The following is a 17,687-nucleotide window of genomic DNA, read 5'->3' on the forward strand; positions in this document are numbered from 1 at the left end:
CCACTTCTCTTTCTGTGATGCTGACTGAGTCCTGAACAAACAGGGCTCCCAGAATTAGTAACACTTCTCCATAAGACAAAGATTTTGGTGACAGGCAAATATCGTTTTTCACAGGTGGCACATGTCTGTTTCTTGCATGAACAGTGATGACGAGGTGAATGAAGCATTTTCTCCTACTCTCTGCCTCTACACCTAGAGTGAGACAATCACAAGAACTCATGAACAGCAAAACTATTTTGTTAAAGTGGGAAAAGGTTAATGAGTAGTTGCATTTTTGCCATAGACTTGTCTACCGACACCATTCAATAATTAGGTTAAAAGTCATAGCAATATAAATACTGAAATACTGTATAAATGTGGGCTTCCCTAGTGGCTCAGATGGTAAAGAATCTGCCCATAATCTGGGACCTGTGTTCGATCCCTGAGTGAAGAAGATCCCCTGGAGAAGGGAATGGCTACCCACTCCAGTATTCTTGCCTGGAGAATCACATGGATAGAGGAGCCTGGAGGGCTAAAGTTCATGAGGTTGCAAAGAGTCAGACACAACTGAGACTAACACATTCATTTCCACACAGTTATATTTAAAACGGGTAACCAACAAGGTCATACTGTATACCCGAGGAGACCTCTGCTCAATGTTAATATGGCAGCCTGGATGGGAGGGGAGTTTGAGGGAGAATAGATACATGTATACGCATGGCTGAGTTGCTCTGCTATGCACCTAAAACAATCACAATATTGTTTATCAGCTATACTCCAATACAAAAAAAAAAAAAAAGAAAGAAACAGGGGTTTCAATCTTATAAAGATTCAAAATGTTATTAGTGCCTGGAATTTTAAGTTATTTATAAAATAGTAAGGACAGTTTAGAAAAAGACACTTCCAAGTGGAAAAGTATCTCCCTAAAACTAGGACAAGGATTTTTAAGCTTTAGAAGATGCCTCAAACCCAGCAGTCTATCAGGAGTCGTTCTCATCCAGACTCCTGTGCAAGCTGGGTTGAAGCAGAGCCCTGGTGATGTGACGGGACAACAAAGCCAGTGTTCTATGAGTCAAGACTTTCTGAGAAAACTGTCAGCAAACTTATCTCACTAATCAGGGAGTAAAGTTAAAGATGAATTTAAGAAAACTCAATCAAAATGTCTAAATTTTGAGAGCAGTATGAACCAATCACCTAGTACAATAGGTGCATTTGTGTCTATAAGTATTTTCAGTGAAAGAAACAGGGAAGGAGGGAGTAGGCACCCATTCTAGAAAAGTGAAGTATGACTATAGCAAAACACTTAAGGAAAAAAGGCTCTAATGTGAACTCATAAAGGATTTCCTTTACAAAAATTTAAAAAGTACAAAAGAGTTTCCTTAGTAATTAAAAAACTATTTATTAAAGACCCTGCCACTACAGCTTACATTTTAAAAACTGGTAATTCCACTCTTCTAAACCAATTTCAAACTATAGCCTAAACCAAAAGAAAGCCTATCATAGTGCCTGGCTCTATCAGTACTAACTGGTGAACTGAGCTTAGTTACTTAAATCATTTAAGCCTCAGTTCTTTCAGTCTAATCCATAAAAATGCTGGCTGGGTATCTGGTACATAAAGAGTACAAGCACTAGCCAGGCAGAGGTGCCTCTATCACTACAATTATTGTTAACAACCATTACACACAGTCCTAATACTGCTTTTGTCATTCAAAAGATACTAAGTGTGCAGTAAAATTCAAACTGTAGGGAAAGAAGGGATCAATATTCAGTCCTTAAAATAAAAACTTCAATAAGAAATTTTGTTGCGAGTGATTTTCACTGTATATTAATAGTTCTAAGTTCAAGAACATCTGTCAGTCTAAAAAATGAAATTACTTCTAATAAAAAAAAAAACTAAAAGCAAAAAGAAGAAATTGCACAAGAGTGGGTTTGATTTATAAATAAAAGCTATAAATGAAACTTAAAAACAGGAAATCCTCAGAAGATCATAAATAAAGCCAATTCAATAATGTGTGGAATATAAGAATCAAAGATAAAACAACAGATAAACCCCTAAAAGGAAACCCTTGAGCCAAATTTGTGCGTCAGTTTTAAGTTATCCCACTTTCAACCACCATCAAGTCTTTTTCCAAACTGCTGATGAAGGAAGTTTAACTCATCTGAGTTCCTTTGAATCCTTTATCCTTCCTTAGCATCAACAAGAGCTCCTAAAAAACAATAAAGTGGCTAAAAACTGAAGTGGATATAATCAAACTTGTGAATAATCTGAAATAGATTAAAGGTATACCTTTTATGTTATAGATGAAAAACTACAGCTTTACAAAGTGATCTAATTATTTTAATTAGCAGAAAAGTCAGACTCAGAAATACGTTACTAAAGGTGATTAGTTTTACTAATCACTATTTCATACCAAATAGGTGTGAAAAGAAGAGAAGCAAAAAGCAAAGGAGAAAAGGAAAGATATTCCCATTTGAATGCAGAGTTCCAAAGAATAGCAAGTAAGATGAGAAAGCCTTCTTCAGTGATCAGTGCAAATGAATAGAGGTGAAAACAACAGAATGGGAAAGACTAGAGATCTCTTCAAGAAAATTAGAGATACCAAGGGAACATTTCATGAAAAGATGGGCTCAAGAAAGGACAGAAATGGCATGGACCTAACAGAAGCAGAAGATATTAAGAAAAGGTAGCAAGAATACACAGAAGAACTGTACAAAAAAGAGCTTCATGATCCAGGTAACAACGATGGTGTGATCACTCACCTAGAGCCAGACATCCTGGAATGTGAGTGAAGTCAAGTGGGCCTTAGGAAGCATCACTATGAACAAAGCTAGTGGAGGTGATGGAATTCCAGTTGAGCTATTTCAAATCCTGAAAGATGATGCTGTGAAAGTGCTGCACTCAATATGCCAGCAAATTTGGAAAACTCAGCAGTGGCCACAGGACTGGAAAAGGTCAGTTTTCATTCCAGTCCCTAAGAAAGGCAATGCCCAAGAATGCTCAAACTACAGCACACTTGCACTCATCTCACACGCTAGTAAAGTAATGCTCAAAATTCTCCAAGCCAGGCTTCAGCAATACGTGAGCCGTGAACTTCCAGATGTTCAAGCTGGATTTAGAAAAGGCAGAGGAACCAGAGATCCAATTGCCAGTATCTGCTGGATCATCGAAAAAGCAAGAGATTTCCAGAAAAACATTTACTTCCGCTTTATTGACTATGCCAAAGCCTTTGACTGTGTGGATCACAATAACTGTGGAAAATTCTGAAGGAGATGGGAATACCAGAGCACCTGACCTGCCTCTTGAGAAATCTGTATGCAGGTCAGGAAGCAACAGTTACAACTGGACATGGAACAACAGACTGGTTCCAAATCGTGAAAGGAGTATGTCAAGGCTGTATATTGTCACCGTGCCTATTTAACTTAAATGCAGAGTACATCATGAGAAAGACTGGGCTGGAAGAAGCACAAGCTGGAATTATGATTGCCGGGAGAAATATCAATAACCTCAGGTATGCAGATGACACCACCCTTACGGCAGAAAGTGAAGAGGAACTAAAGAGCCTCTTGATGAAAGTGAAAGAGGAGAGTGAAAAAGTTGACTTAAAGCTCAACATTCAGAAAACTAAGATCATGGCATCTGGTCCCATCACTTCATGGGAAATGGACAGGGAAACAGTGGAAGCAGTGTCAGACTTTTATTTTTGGGGGCTCCAAAGTCACTGCAGATGGTGACTGCAGCCTTGAAATAAAAAGACGGTTACTTCTTGGAAGAAAAGTTACGACCAACCTAGACAGCATATTAAAAAGCAGAGACATTACTTTGCCAACAAAGGTTCATCTAGTCAAAGGTATGGCTTTTCCAGTAGTCATGTATGGATGTGAAAGCTGGACTATAAAGAAAGCTGAGTACCAAAGAATTGATGTGTTTGAACTGTGGTGTTGGAGAAGACTCTTGAGAGTCCTTTGGACTGCAAGGAGAGCCAACCAGTCCATCCTAAAGGAAATCAGTCCTGAATTTCATTGGAAGGACTGATGTTGAAGCTGAAATTCCAGTACTTTGGCCACCTGATGCAAATAGCTGACTCATTTGAAAAGACCCTGATGCTGGGAAAGATCGAAGGTGAGAGGAGTAGGGGACGACAGAGGATGAGATGGTTGGATGGCATCACCGACTCAATGGACAAGAGTCTGAGTAAACTCTGGGAGTTGGTGATGGACAGGGAGGCCTGGCGAGCTGCAGTTCATGAAGTTGCAAAGAGTCGGACACGAGTGAGCAACTGAAAGCCAATTAAATACCAAAGTATGTGGTGCATCTGCAGTAGTAACATGAATAGCACAAAAGGTATTCCTCAGGTATACGAAAACACAATGTTCACATCATGGACAAACAAGTAAAATTTCAACACGTCTCTTTTCTCCCCACTTTCATGTTACTTGTAACTTAATCAACATGTCCAAACTATAGCTGTTTGTCACCTGCAATCACAGGCTGGCTACAGAAAGAACACTTTGGCAAAAATCAATGAAAACACTATGAGAATCAACTGGCTGTACAGAGCTTACAATAGAAATGCTGTATATTTAATTTTTCCTTGTAAATTCCATACTGTACATTTTGTATACCATTAAATTTATAGTAAATTTATTATATTAAAAAAAAAAAACAACCACTATGAGATAAAATATAATACCTGGATATCTTTCTTCACTGATTTAGCTTTGTTATCTGCAATTTTCTTCCTAAATTCAAGAAGAACTTCCTTACAGTCCTCAAGGTGAATCTCAGGCTCCCAGGTATCATCATCTGCTGTGTATCCTTTCCAACGCACCTTATAAAGGACCTTACCCTGTAACATAAATTAAAAACAGTCAAATAAAGGATATTAGACTTGACTATAGTTCCAAAGCAATAAAGTTGCTGAGAACAAATGAACCAACTTAAAATGGAGATTAAAATCATGATAAAAAATGTTCATCTAAAAAAAAAAGTAGTTCATCTCCTGAGATCATTTGTGAATATCTTAAAACACATAATGAAATTCCACCCAATCCAAGTCCAGCTACAGTTTCTCCCGAGGGCAACTGCTTACCACATTGGAATAGTAAGACATCAGTCACATTTTAACTTCTGTCCCCTCCTAACATGAACTGGCCTAAAAGCACCTCTTAAAATGTTCTAAGACAGAAGCCAGTGATTGTAACAGTTTCTGGGGAGGAGGACGGAAGGAGAGTTCATCTTCGATCTATTTTATATATGGTACTTTTCACTTAATAAGTAATTTTTAAATCAAAAAATAAAATTTTAAATTAAATAACAACAATAAAATGTGTGTGTAGGGGAGTTCTTCTGAAGCAAGTGGTCTTAAAAAAAAAAGTATCCTTGGTGGTCCAGCGGTGAAGACTCAGCACTCCCAATGCAGGTGGCCCAGGTTCAATCTCTAGTCAGGGAACTATACTCCCTTGTTCTTTTTTTTTTTACTTTCAAATGAGCAGGAAAAAAATGTATATAGAAGAAAAAAATAAAGCCAATATTAACAACTGGGGGATCTGAGTGAAGGCATGTGGGAGATTCTACACAATTCTTGCAGCTTTTCTGATTTAAGAAAAAAAAAAAAACTATTAAAGTTTTATTTCAACAATGAACATAAATATAAATTTAATATTCCTTATCAATTAAGTTTGATCTAGTCAATGACAATGAGGAATATTAATAATCATTTTCAAGTATGAGGAGCATATCCTCAATTTTAGCTCCAGACTTGACTGATAGTAACAGCCTTTATTTCAGCAGTTTTGCTTCATTCATTCATTCAATAAATGTTTACTGAGGGTCACTATGTGTACAGCAGTATACAAAAGAAATTAAATAGCTGAATTATACTTTTTTTTTTACAATAGAAGTGATGTTAACCCAAATATTGCCCAAGACTTTGCTGTATATTAAAAAAAATTTCATGACAGTCCTGGGATCTATAAACTTATCTTCAAAACTCCCATAATGTCTACTTTCTTGGTAGCTGAGGTTAACCCATGAGCCAAACTATAAGGAAGCAGATGGCCCTCCTATCCTCTTAAGATTCTATATACTAGATAATTAGTTAAAAAAAAAAAAAAACTCAAGGCTAGTGAGTCTGAGTGTATTATGAACATGAAATTAAGAACAAAAAGCACAACTGTAACTAGGCACTTTAATGGACTTCAAGTATATTAATAATAAAAGCAGGAACTTCCCTAGAGGTTCAATGGTTAAGACTGAACTTCTCATGTTGGGTGGGGGGATCAATCCCTGGTCAGGATACGTTATTGCAAGGCAATAAATAAATAAAAGAAGTAAAAATAGCTAATATGTTCTAAAATGGCGAGGCAAAAAATAATAAAAGTAAAAATATCTAGTATCTTTTCAGTTCAGTTCAGTTCAGACGTGTCCAACTCTTTGTGACCCCATGAATTGCAGCACGCGAGGCCTCCCTGACCATCACCAACTCCCGGAGTTTACTCAAACTCATGTCCATCAAGTCGGTGATGCCATCCAGCCATCTCATCCTCTGTCGTCCCCTTCTCCTCCTGCCCCCAATCCCTCTGAGCATCAGGGTCTTTTCCAATGAGTCAACTCTTCACATCAGATGGCCAAAGTATTGGAGTTTCAGCTTCAGCATCAGTCCTTCCAATGAGCACCCAGGACTGATCTCCTTCAGGATGGACTGGTAGGATCTCCTTGTAGTCGAAGAGACTCTCAAGAGTCTTCTCCAACACCACAGTTCAAAAGCATCAATTTTTCGGCACTCAGCTTTCTTCACAGTCCAACTCTCACATCCATACATGACCACTGGAAAAACCACAGCCTTGACTAGATGGACTTTTGTTGGCAAAGTAATGTCTCTGCTTTTTAATATGCTACCTAGGTTGGTCATAACTTTCCTTCCAAGGAGTAAGCGTCTTTCAATTTCATGGCTGCAATCACCATCTGCAGTGATTTTGGAGCCCCCAAAAATAAAAGTCTGACACTGCTTCCACTGTTTCCCTGTCCATTTCCCATGAAGTGATGGGACCAGATGCCATGATCTTAGTTTTCTGAATGTTGAGCTTTAAGTCAACTTTTTCACTCTCCTCTTTCACTTTCATCAAGAGGCTCTTTAGTTCCTCTTCACTTTCTGCCGTAAGGGTGGTGTCATCTGCATATCTGAGGTTATTGATATTTCTCCCGGCAATCATAATTCCAGCTTGTGCTTCTTCCAGCCCAGTCTTTCTCATGATGTACTCTGCATTTAAGTTAAATAGGCACGGTGACAATATACAGCCTTGACATACTCCTTTCACGATTTGGAACCAGTCTGTTGTTCCATGTCCAGTTGTAACTGTTGCTTCCTGACCTGCATACAGATTTCTCAAGAGGCAGGTCAGGTGCTCTGGTATTCCCATCTCCTTCAGAATTTTCCACAGTTATTGTGATCCACACAGTCAAAGGCTTTGGCATAGTCAATAAAGCGGAAGTAAATGTTTTTCTGGAAATCTCTTGCTTTTTCGATGATCCAGCAGATACTGGCAATTGGATCTCTGGTTCCTCTGCCTTTTCTAAATCCAGCTTGAACATCTGGAAGTTCACGGCTCACGTATTGCTGAAGCCTGGCTTGGAGAATTTTGAGCATTACTTTACTAGCGTGTGAGATGAGTGCAAGTGTGCTGTAGTTTGAGCATTCTTGGGCATTGCCTTTCCTTGGGATTGGAATGAAAACTGACCTTTTCCAGTCCTGTGGCCACTGCTGAGTTTTCCAAATTTGCTGGCATATTGAGTGCAGCACTTTCACAGCATCATCTTTCAGGATTTGAAATAGCTCAACTGGAATTCCATCACCTCCACTAGCTTTGTTCGTAGTGATCCTTTCTAAGACCCACCTGACTTCACATTCCAGGATGTCTGGCTCTAGGTGAGTGATCACACCATCGTTAAGTATCTGTGTTGTGAGGATCTTTTTTGTATAGCTCTTCTGTGTATTCTTGCCACCTCTTCTTAACATCTTTAGTTTCTGTTAGGTCCATACCATTTCTGTCTTTTTATCGAACCTATCTTTGCATGAAATGTTCCCTTGGTATCTCTAATTTTCTTGAAGAGATCTCTAATCTTTCCCATTCTGTTGTTTTCCTCTATTTCTTTGCATTGATCCCTGAGGAAGGCTTTCTTATCTCTTGCTGGCTACTCTGGAACTCTGCATTCAAATGGGAATATCTTTCCTTTTCTCCTTTCCTTTTCGCTTCTCTTCTTTTCACAGCTATTTGTAAGGCCTTCTCAGACAACCATTTTGCCTTTTTGTATTTCTTTTTCATGGGGATGGTCTTGATCCCTGTCTCCTGTACTGGTATCTTTTAGTACTGCTTTAAACATATCACAAAAAAATGACAGCTATACTAATCAATAATATCAGGAATATGAAGTATGAACTGACTCATTTGAAAAGACCCTGATGCTAGGAAAGATTGAAGGAGGGAGGAGAAAGGGATGACAGAGGATGAGATGGTTGGATGGCATCACCAACTCAATGGACAAGAGTTTGAGTAGGCTCGGGGAGTTGGTGATGGACAGGGTAGCCTGGTGTGCTGCAGTCCATGGGGTTGCAAAAAGTCGGACACGACTAAGTGACTGAACTGAGACTGAATGAAATAGAGAATAGCCTCTTCCATTCAAATTATTCTCAAATTACTTCCCCATTCTCCCACAGTTTCAAGTTATTAACTAATGGTTGATTTGCTTGCTGGCAGATGTATTACAGGTTTCAAGTAACCTAATTGGGCCCTGGTGGCCCAAATGATATCAAGAATTAGCCTGCAATGCAGGAGAGCTGGGTTCAATCCCTGGGTAGGGACGATTGCCCAGAGAGGTGAATGGTGACCCACTCCAGTATTCTTGCCTGGAGAATCCCATTGACAGATGAGTCTGGCAGGCTGCAGTCCATGGGGTCACAGAGTTGAACACCACTGAGTGACTGAGTGGAACACTTTCAACACAATTAATCAGCAAACATTCAATGTAAAACAACATAAGAACTTATATCAGTGAAAGTAAAAAATTCTTTTAAAGCACACGAAACATTTACTAATACTCAAATGTTTGGAAATTAAGCAATGTATCTGTACACAATGTATGGAAATTAGAAAATAATGTTATCTGAATGAAAACAAACTTAATTTATGAGCTGCAACTAAAGTAAGATGAGAACATAATTTAACATAACATAAAGGCATGTTATTTGAAAAAAGAAAGGCTAAAAACAGTGAGCTATGCAAAGGAAACTATAAATAAGGTGAAAAGACAACCCTCAGAATGGGAGAAAATAATAGCAAATGAAACAACTGACAGATAGATTAACTTCCAAAATCTACAGGTAGCTCATACAACTCAATACCAGAAAAACAACCCAATCAAAAAGCACAAAAACCCTAAACAGACATTTCTCCAAAGAAGACATACAGATGGCTAATAAACACAAGAAGTGATGCTCAAAATCACTCATTATTAGAGAAATGCAAAGCAAAACTACAATGAAATATCACCTCATGCCACACAGAATGGCCATAATAAAAAAATCCACAAATAACAAGTGCTGGAGAGGGTAGAGAAAAAGGAACCACTACATTGCTAGTGGGAACATAAACTGATACAGCCACTGTGGAAGACAGTATGGAGAGCCCTTTAAAAACAAGGAATAAAACTACAATCCAATCCAATAGTCCTGCTACTGGGCATACACCCTGAAGAAACCAAAACTGAAAAAGACACATGTACCCCAATGTTCACCACAGCACTATTTACAACAGCCAAGACATGGAAGCAACCTAGATGTCCATCAACAGATGAAAGGATAAAGAAGCTGTGGTATGTATTTACAATCACATCAGCCATGAAAAGGAACTCTTCTGAGTCAGTTCTAATGAGGTGGATGAACCTAGAGCCTAATATACAGAGTGAAGTAAGTCAGGAAGAGAAAAACAGTATCTTATATTAATGCACATATATGGAATCTAGAAGGAAGATACTGACAAATCTGTTTGCAGAGCAGCAGTGGAGACACAGACATAGAGAACAGATTTATGGACAAGGGTGGGTGAGATGAATGGAGAGAGCAGCATGGATGCATATGCACCAACATATGTAAATAGACAGCTAATGGGAGTTTGCTATACGACTCAGGGAACTCACGCTGGGGCTCTGTAATAACCTAGAGAGGTGGAATGGGAGGGAGGTGAGAGGGAGATTCAAGAGGGAGGAGAAATAAGTACACCCATGGTTAATTCATATTGATGTATGACAAATCACACCAATATTGTAAAGCAATCATCAGTTAAAAATAAATATCTTTTAAAAAGCTGTGCATCCATCTCAAGATGTTAGAAAAAGACCAACAAATAAGGAAAGAAAATCATAAAGAAAAAGCAGATATAAAAGAAATAATTAAGAACTATATAATCTAATATTAAAAAGGATAATATCACAGCCAACTTTGGTTTATTCTATGAACATGAAGTTGAAATCAGTGTAATTCATCACATAAAGGAGAAAAATTATGCAATGATAGATGCAGCAAAAATGATTTAATAAAATTCAACATCCATTCACAATAAAAGTATTTAGCAACCAGAAATAAAGGGACTCTCTTTAACAAAGGGTAAATATACAAAAATTAATTTCATAAGCAACATAACAGTAAGACAAGGAAACTTTTCAAAAAATCATTTACCACTGCACTGAAAAATCAATAACACTCAAAAATCAAATTTACTAAAACTTCAACACAGAAAGTTATAAAAAAGGATTTCTCTGGTGGTCCAGTGGCTAAGACTCCTTGCTCCCAATGCAGGGGGCCTGGGTTCCATCCCTGGTCATATATTAATTTGCACGCTGCAACTAAGAGTTCACAGGCTGCAACTAAAGAAATCACACCTGCAGAAACAACAACAAAAAACATCCCACACACCACAACTAAGACCAGGTGCAGCCAAATAAATAACTAAATAAGTATTTTTTTAAAAGAAAGCTATAAAGTATTATTGAAGCAATTAAATTAATCCTAAACTTATCCACAGATTCAATGCAAATCTCAATAAAAATGTGTGCAAGGAAATTGACAAGCTGATTCTAAAATTTACAAGGCATTGTTAAAGAATAAAAAGAAAGATTTGCTCAATGAAACCTGACTCCTACATTACACTATACACAAAATCAATTACAAGTGATGTGCAAACAGAAGTCAGAGACACAAAACAATACAGCTTTCAGGAAAAAAAAAAAAAAGAATATTTAGAGTAAGGAAAGATTTCTCAAACCAGACATTAAAAGCACTCAACATCAAGACAAAGATTAACTTTTTCTACATTAATCATACTCTATTTACCAAAAAGACATAGCAGGAAAAGAGATTTACACGACACCACTCACAAAGGGTTTGAATCCAGAATACAAGAAATCAATAAAGACAACTCAGTACAGAGATCTGAAAGGGCAGTTCATAAAAGATAACCAAATGATGAATAAATATATGAAAAGACACTCAATGATTTCAATGCTGATTTCTAATGTAAAGTCCAGAAAAATATAAATTGTAAGCAGGAAACACCAACAAATATACCACCTCTACTGGCTGAAAATATAAAGACTGATGATAACAAGTGTTGACAGGATGCGAAATGAAAGGAATTCTCATAAGCCAATAGTAGTAGTATAAATTGGTACAACCACTTTTGAAAACAGTTTCTTAAAGCTGAAGACATATGCATCTTGTCCTCCTAGGTGTATACCTCCCACTCCTAGGTATACAGCAATACAACCAAGAGAATCATTTGTGCACAATACACCAGGAGACATGTTCAGTCAAGTTCCTGGCCTGTTAGTCACTCAGTCGTGTCTGACTCTTTGCAACCCCATGGAATGTAGCCCACCAAGCTCCTTTGTCCGTGGAATCATCCAGGAAAGAATACTGGAGTGGGTTGCCATTTTCTTCTCCATCAGTAAAGTTCACAGAAGCATTATTCACGGTAGACCAAAACTTGAAAAAACCTAGGTGCCCATCAACAGTAGTAGAAAAGATAAAACTGTAATATATTCATACAATTGAATACTGTTGACCTTTTAACAACATGGGTTTGAACTGTGGGGTCCACTTATATGCAGATTTTTTTCAATAAATATATTGGAAAAATTTTTAGAGATTTTCAACAATTTGAATAAAGTTGGAGATGAACCATATAGTTTAGAAATACTGAAATAATTAAGAAAAAAGTATGCAAAGAATACAGATGTTGGTCTATTACTACAAAGGCATAAGATGAGTGACAGTTAATGGGAAATTAATGTGTTGTTTTCTCAATGTGTTAAAACTTTGCTTTCAAAGAATTATCATTCTTTTCTAATTGGAGAAACTGAATATTAGCCTATTATTCAAGGTAAATGACTTCTTTAAAAATGTAACAATGTCTCTGATACTGTATTATAAATATGACTGTAATACTGTATGCCTTAAAATTTTCTAATGACGTGTTCTTTAGTGTCTAGGTTAGACTGCTGTGCTGTGCCAAGCAGCTTCGGTCATGTTTGACTCTTTGTGACCCCATGGATTGTCCATGGAATTCTCCAGGTAAGAATACTGGCGTGGGTTGCCATGCCTTCCCCCAGCGGATCTTCCCAACCCAAGAATCTTAACTGGCAGCTCCTGCGCCTCCAGCACTGCAGGCGGATTCTTTATCACTAAGCCACCAGGGAAGCCCAAACTAGGCTACTGTGAAGCAATTGTATCGATTACACTAGGCTACCATTAAACACTGCATCATTCAACTTTTTCACATTACCTTTTCATTGTTGATACCAGTGTTAGTAATACATACAACACCTACAATGTTTTATTTAAGACAATATTGATGTAGGCTCTGACAGGTAATTCATTTTGTAAACATGTGATGTAAACAGGGTATGCAATACCATTAATACATTTTCTCTTCCTTACAATTTTCTTTAGTTTACTTTTTTATTAAGAATCTTCCCAACCCAGCGATCGAACCCAGGTCTCCCACATTGCAGGCGGATTCTTTACCAGCTGAGTCACCAAGGAAGCCCTTTATTAAGAACACAATATATAATACACGTAACATACAAAATATTTGTTAACTGTTTACACTATGGTAAGGCTTCCCTTTCTGGTAAAAAAGCCTTTAGTAATTAGGTTTTGAGGGAGTCAAAAGTTATACTGGCACTTCAACTGTGCGGGGCCAAGCACCCCTAGGGCCCAAGTTGTTTGAGGTCAACTGTAACTAAGTAGCAACCAAAAAAACCAAACTATAGCTCCAACAGCAGGGACTAAATCTCACAAAGATGTTACTGAACAAAAAAAGCAGATGTACACCAAACAAATATAGTGAGATTCCACTTAAATAAAGGAAAAAAAAAATTAAAGATGGGGCTTTAGGTGCAGTTCCTACAATCCTTCGAAGCTGACAAAATAAAATATTGTATTAAGAAATGAATCATCTTAATTGTGAAGACATTACCGTCTTAACTATTTTCTGAATATCTTCCGCCTGCCTGGGACCATGTTAAACGCAGGTGATACAAAAGTGTAAGAATGCTCCACCTCTCACTTCAAGGTATTTACAACGTAATTGGGAAAATTAAAATACATAAAAATGTCTCTAACTTCGCTGCAACTAACAATAACATTGTCGACATTGGATTTCAGTTATTTACCCCCCTCTGGACAAGAGAATCTTTTATATCAACAACCGTTTATGCTACAAATCATCTCTATATCCTCAGGACCTAACACGGCACCTACCAGACAGCAATTGAAAACAAAATTCTACTGAATGAATGCGCAAAAAAAAAAAAAAAAAAAAAAGGTAGCATATGACAAATGGGAAATGAGAGACAACTAAAAAAACATAGGGAATAAAAAGAAGGGCAGGGAAGCCTGGCGTGCTGCAGTCCATGGGGTTGCAAAGTCGGATACGACTGAGAAATTGAACTAAAAACACAACACACAGAGGACCATCGTGTAGGGCCTTTGATCACCCTACACCTATTTACTAAAACATATCTTCCCATTGCCCATCCTTCCACCCACTCACCTTCCCCCATCCCACAACTGATTCACTCACTTAACCTGATACACATTAAGCAATTACTGCATGCTAGGTACCGGATTCAAGTGCCAGCGTTAACAAGTTAATAAAGAGCACAGTCTCTGTACTAAGGGAGTTCACAATCTAGCAGGAGACCAACATATAAAGAACGAAGTCTTGAAATGTAAACAGAGGTCTATACAAAGTCTCGTAAGGACACAAACGGAGGAAGCACCTTACTCTTGGGGGACCAGGGTCAAACAAGACACTGAGCAGGGTTCCCCAGGAGGGATGGGGAAGCGCGGGGCAGAGCGCGGCGAGGACACTCGGTTCTCGGAGCCGAGACACTGTCCCCGCGCCGAGGACGGCGGCCTAGGAGGGAGCCCCGGTCTCAGCGCCCCCGCGGCGTGGACCTCCGCCACACCGCCTCCGGAGCCCCCTCTGCGCGGGCAGCATCACCCCGGGCCCGCACCTACCCCTTCAGTCTTCATGTCCAGGATCTTCTCCACCTCGAACACATTTTCGCCGTCCTCCTCGCTGTCCCCTCCGGCCTCCTTTCCTTCCGCGGCCGCGTTCTTCTCTTTGCCCCCCTCCCCAACTCCCTCTCCTTCGACTGCAGGCGACTGACCGCTGCCCTCGGCACCCGAACCAGGAACTGTAGCCACGCTCGCTCCCTCCGCCTCCGCCATAACGGAGCTCTCCAAGCTGCCTGGAGAGGGGCCGCTATGCGCGCCCCGCTTTCGGCCCCGAAACTCGGCCAGTCGGACGCCGCCGACTGGAAAGCGCCAATGGCGGGTTAGGGACCGAGGAGCGACGCACGCGCACAACAAACACGTCAACGCGGACGCGCCTCAGCCCCGCACCGCCCACAGGAAGCGGGTGGGCGGGCCTAGGGGGGAGGTGCCTTGGGCGGAAGGAAGAGCCGCGACGTAAGGCCTTGGCGAGAGTCTCGGGGCAGCGCCGGGGGGCCGGGCTTGAGGGGCATGGGCGCGGGGCGCGGCTTGCGGGAAGCTGGCGGGGAATGGAGTCGGCGGGCCAGAAATTCTTATCTGGGTGATGTAGCTAGGATAAACGCCTAGGATCCAGTCAGACGCAACTCACAGTGCTGTTACAGTTTAGGGGAGTGCTGTTTAAAGATAAGGAAAACGTTTCTTTTCCAAGTTCTAGCTGGGATTCCCCGCCCCCCCCCCCCCCCCCCCGGAAAATCAGAGAACGTGATAAAAAGTAATTTGCCCAGGTTATAGGTGATTGACAAAAAGTGTCCCCCCCCCCCCCCAAAATGAACTCTCGCCCTCAGTTCAGTTCAGTTCAGTCGCTCAGTCGTCTCCGACTCTTTGCGACCCCATGGACTGCAGCACACCAGGCTTCCCTGTCCATCACCAACTCCTGGAGCTTAATCAAACTCATGTCCATTGAGTTGGTGATGCCGTCCTACCGTCTCATCCTCTGTCGTCCCCTTCTCCTCCTTCCTTCAATCTTTCCCAGCATAAGGGTCTTTTCCAATGAGTCAGTTCTTCGCATCAGGTGGCCAAAGTATTGGAGTTTCATCTTCAGCATCAGTCCTTCCAATGAATATTCAGAACTCATTTCCCTTTAGGATGGACTGGTTGGATCTCCTTGCAGTCCAAGGGACTCTCAAGAGTCTTCTCCAACACCACAGTTCAAAACCATCAGTTCTTAGGTGCTCAGCTTTCTTCATAGTCCAACTCTCAGACTACTGGAAAAACCATAGCCTTGACTAGACGGACCTTTGTTGGCAAAGTAATATCTCTGCTTTTTTATACGCTGTCTAGGTTGGTCACAACTTTTCTTCCAAGGAGTAAGTGTCTTTTTATTTCATGGCTGCAGTCACCATCTGCACTGATTTTGGAGCCCCCCAAAATAGTCTCTCACTGTTTCCCCATCTATTTGCCATGAAGTGATGGGACTGGATGCCATGAGCTAAGTTTTCTGAACGTTGAGTTTGAAGCCAACTTTTTCACTCTCCTCTTTCACTTTTATTAAGAGGCTCTTTAGTTCTTTGCTCCCACAGTAGTTAGGTGAAGTATTTTTCTCTTTGAATTGCAAATAAGCAACAAGAGACTTTGTGGCAGTGGAGCTTTTTATTTAACCTTAAATTTTGTTGATGGATATAAATGCACAAGGTGAGAACTGTGAGCAAAGTCTTATTCGGGGTAAAATGAGAACTATATGCAGGAGACAGGCTCTCCCCAGCACTGGAGGAACTGCTCCAAAGAGGTGCGGGCTCAGCACAGGTGTCACTTCAGTGAAGGGGGTACTCACACTCAAGCACCTGCTTTGGCAGAGGGCCGCTGCTAGTCACGAGGAGCAGGTGTCCTTGTTACTGACTTTAGTGCTTTTCTAGGTATGAGGAGGTGCGAGAATTGGTCTCATAAAATCTCCAGAAGATATTTGAAAGCCAGTCCTGCGAGTTTTTCCCAGAGCACAGAGCCTCATTCCTGATCCTGGCCCTAAGTTCCTTTCAGGGGGTGTTGCAGGTCAGAGACTGCAGTGGCTAATGACCTCATCCTTGTAGAGGCAGATGGCAAGTGACAGTTTTTATTTGACAATTTACAAAATAACTAATTTACAAAATTTAAATGAACAGATTATGACTCTGATGCAGCAGATCTTTGTGCTGGCTTGCTAAGTGCATCCTAGGTGTTAGGAAAATAAAGATAAATACATCAGAGCCTGCCTTCCAGGGACTCTCAACCTCTAAAGAAGGGCAGCAATTCTAATAATTTGAGATATTTATAATATTAAATAAAAACATTTTAAATAAAATATTTAAATTATAATTTTAAATAAAGCAACATTAGTTGATGGGGGACAGCTTATTATTTCAGAATTCTAGCTAATAAGAAGGATATAAAATAGAGAATCACAATATTTCTTAAAATGATTCAGACAACAGCATCATTTGACTGATAAGGAACTGGATGTCGAAGTATCTCTCCACAGAAAAATGCTGGTTGTAGGGAAACAACTTCATATTGGAAACCTGCTAATCAATGTTAACATTATTAAAGCAGATCAACCAAACTTCATGGTTCAGGTTGACAAAAACGTTGATCCTTAATCTCCCCGGGACTACAGGTTTAATTCCCAGTTTACAGGAAATATGGGGAAAGAGAAATGGACACAGACATATCCAGAATGTGGGACATTTGGTAAGACAGCCAGACCAGTTCCTCAGCAGCAAGAGGGGAGAGAAGACTGTTCTACATGTAAAAAGATTGACAAAATACTTTATGTCTTGATGGGGGTCATTACACTATTTACTCTGCTTTTATGTATTTTTGAAATAAAAACTAAGTACATACGTTCCTTGTAAAATTTTTAAATTTTTTTAATTTCAACTTTTAAAATTCAAAGTATATAAGATAGAAATAAAGTTTCTATTCCTCAAATGTAACTAGTTTGGAATATGACATGATAGATTTTTATCTCGCAAACACCTATTTATAGAACTTTTTAAATGGGCTCTATTGCGTATGCTGGGTGATGGCACTATGTATATATGCACATATGATACCTGCATGTGTCAATGTGCCCACATTTCTGTAAGATGAATTTCTAGAAGTACAATTCCTACCAGTGGAGTT

The 17,687-nt window shown here is 39.7% G+C and overlaps 1 protein-coding gene across 2 annotated transcripts in view; it reads right to left on the reverse strand.

The window, feature by feature from the left end:
- Nucleotides 1-14,898, reverse strand: part of MPHOSPH8 (M-phase phosphoprotein 8) — a 42,980-nt gene extending 28,082 nt beyond the window's left edge. For both annotated transcript variants that reach the window (XM_061133538.1, XM_061133537.1), the window contains exons 1-2: nucleotides 14,556-14,898; nucleotides 4,671-4,826 (exon numbers count right to left, since the gene is read on the reverse strand). In XM_061133538.1, the coding sequence (XP_060989521.1) occupies nucleotides 4,671-4,826; nucleotides 14,556-14,768 (369 nt within the window). In that variant the 5' untranslated portion in view covers nucleotides 14,769-14,898. The remainder of the gene's footprint in view (nucleotides 1-4,670; nucleotides 4,827-14,555) is intronic.
- Between the last annotated feature and the right edge of the window lie 2,789 nt (nucleotides 14,899-17,687).

This window comes from Dama dama, chromosome 30 (genome assembly GCF_033118175.1).
Source record: "Dama dama isolate Ldn47 chromosome 30, ASM3311817v1, whole genome shotgun sequence".
Lineage (NCBI taxonomy): Eukaryota > Metazoa > Chordata > Mammalia > Artiodactyla > Cervidae > Dama > Dama dama.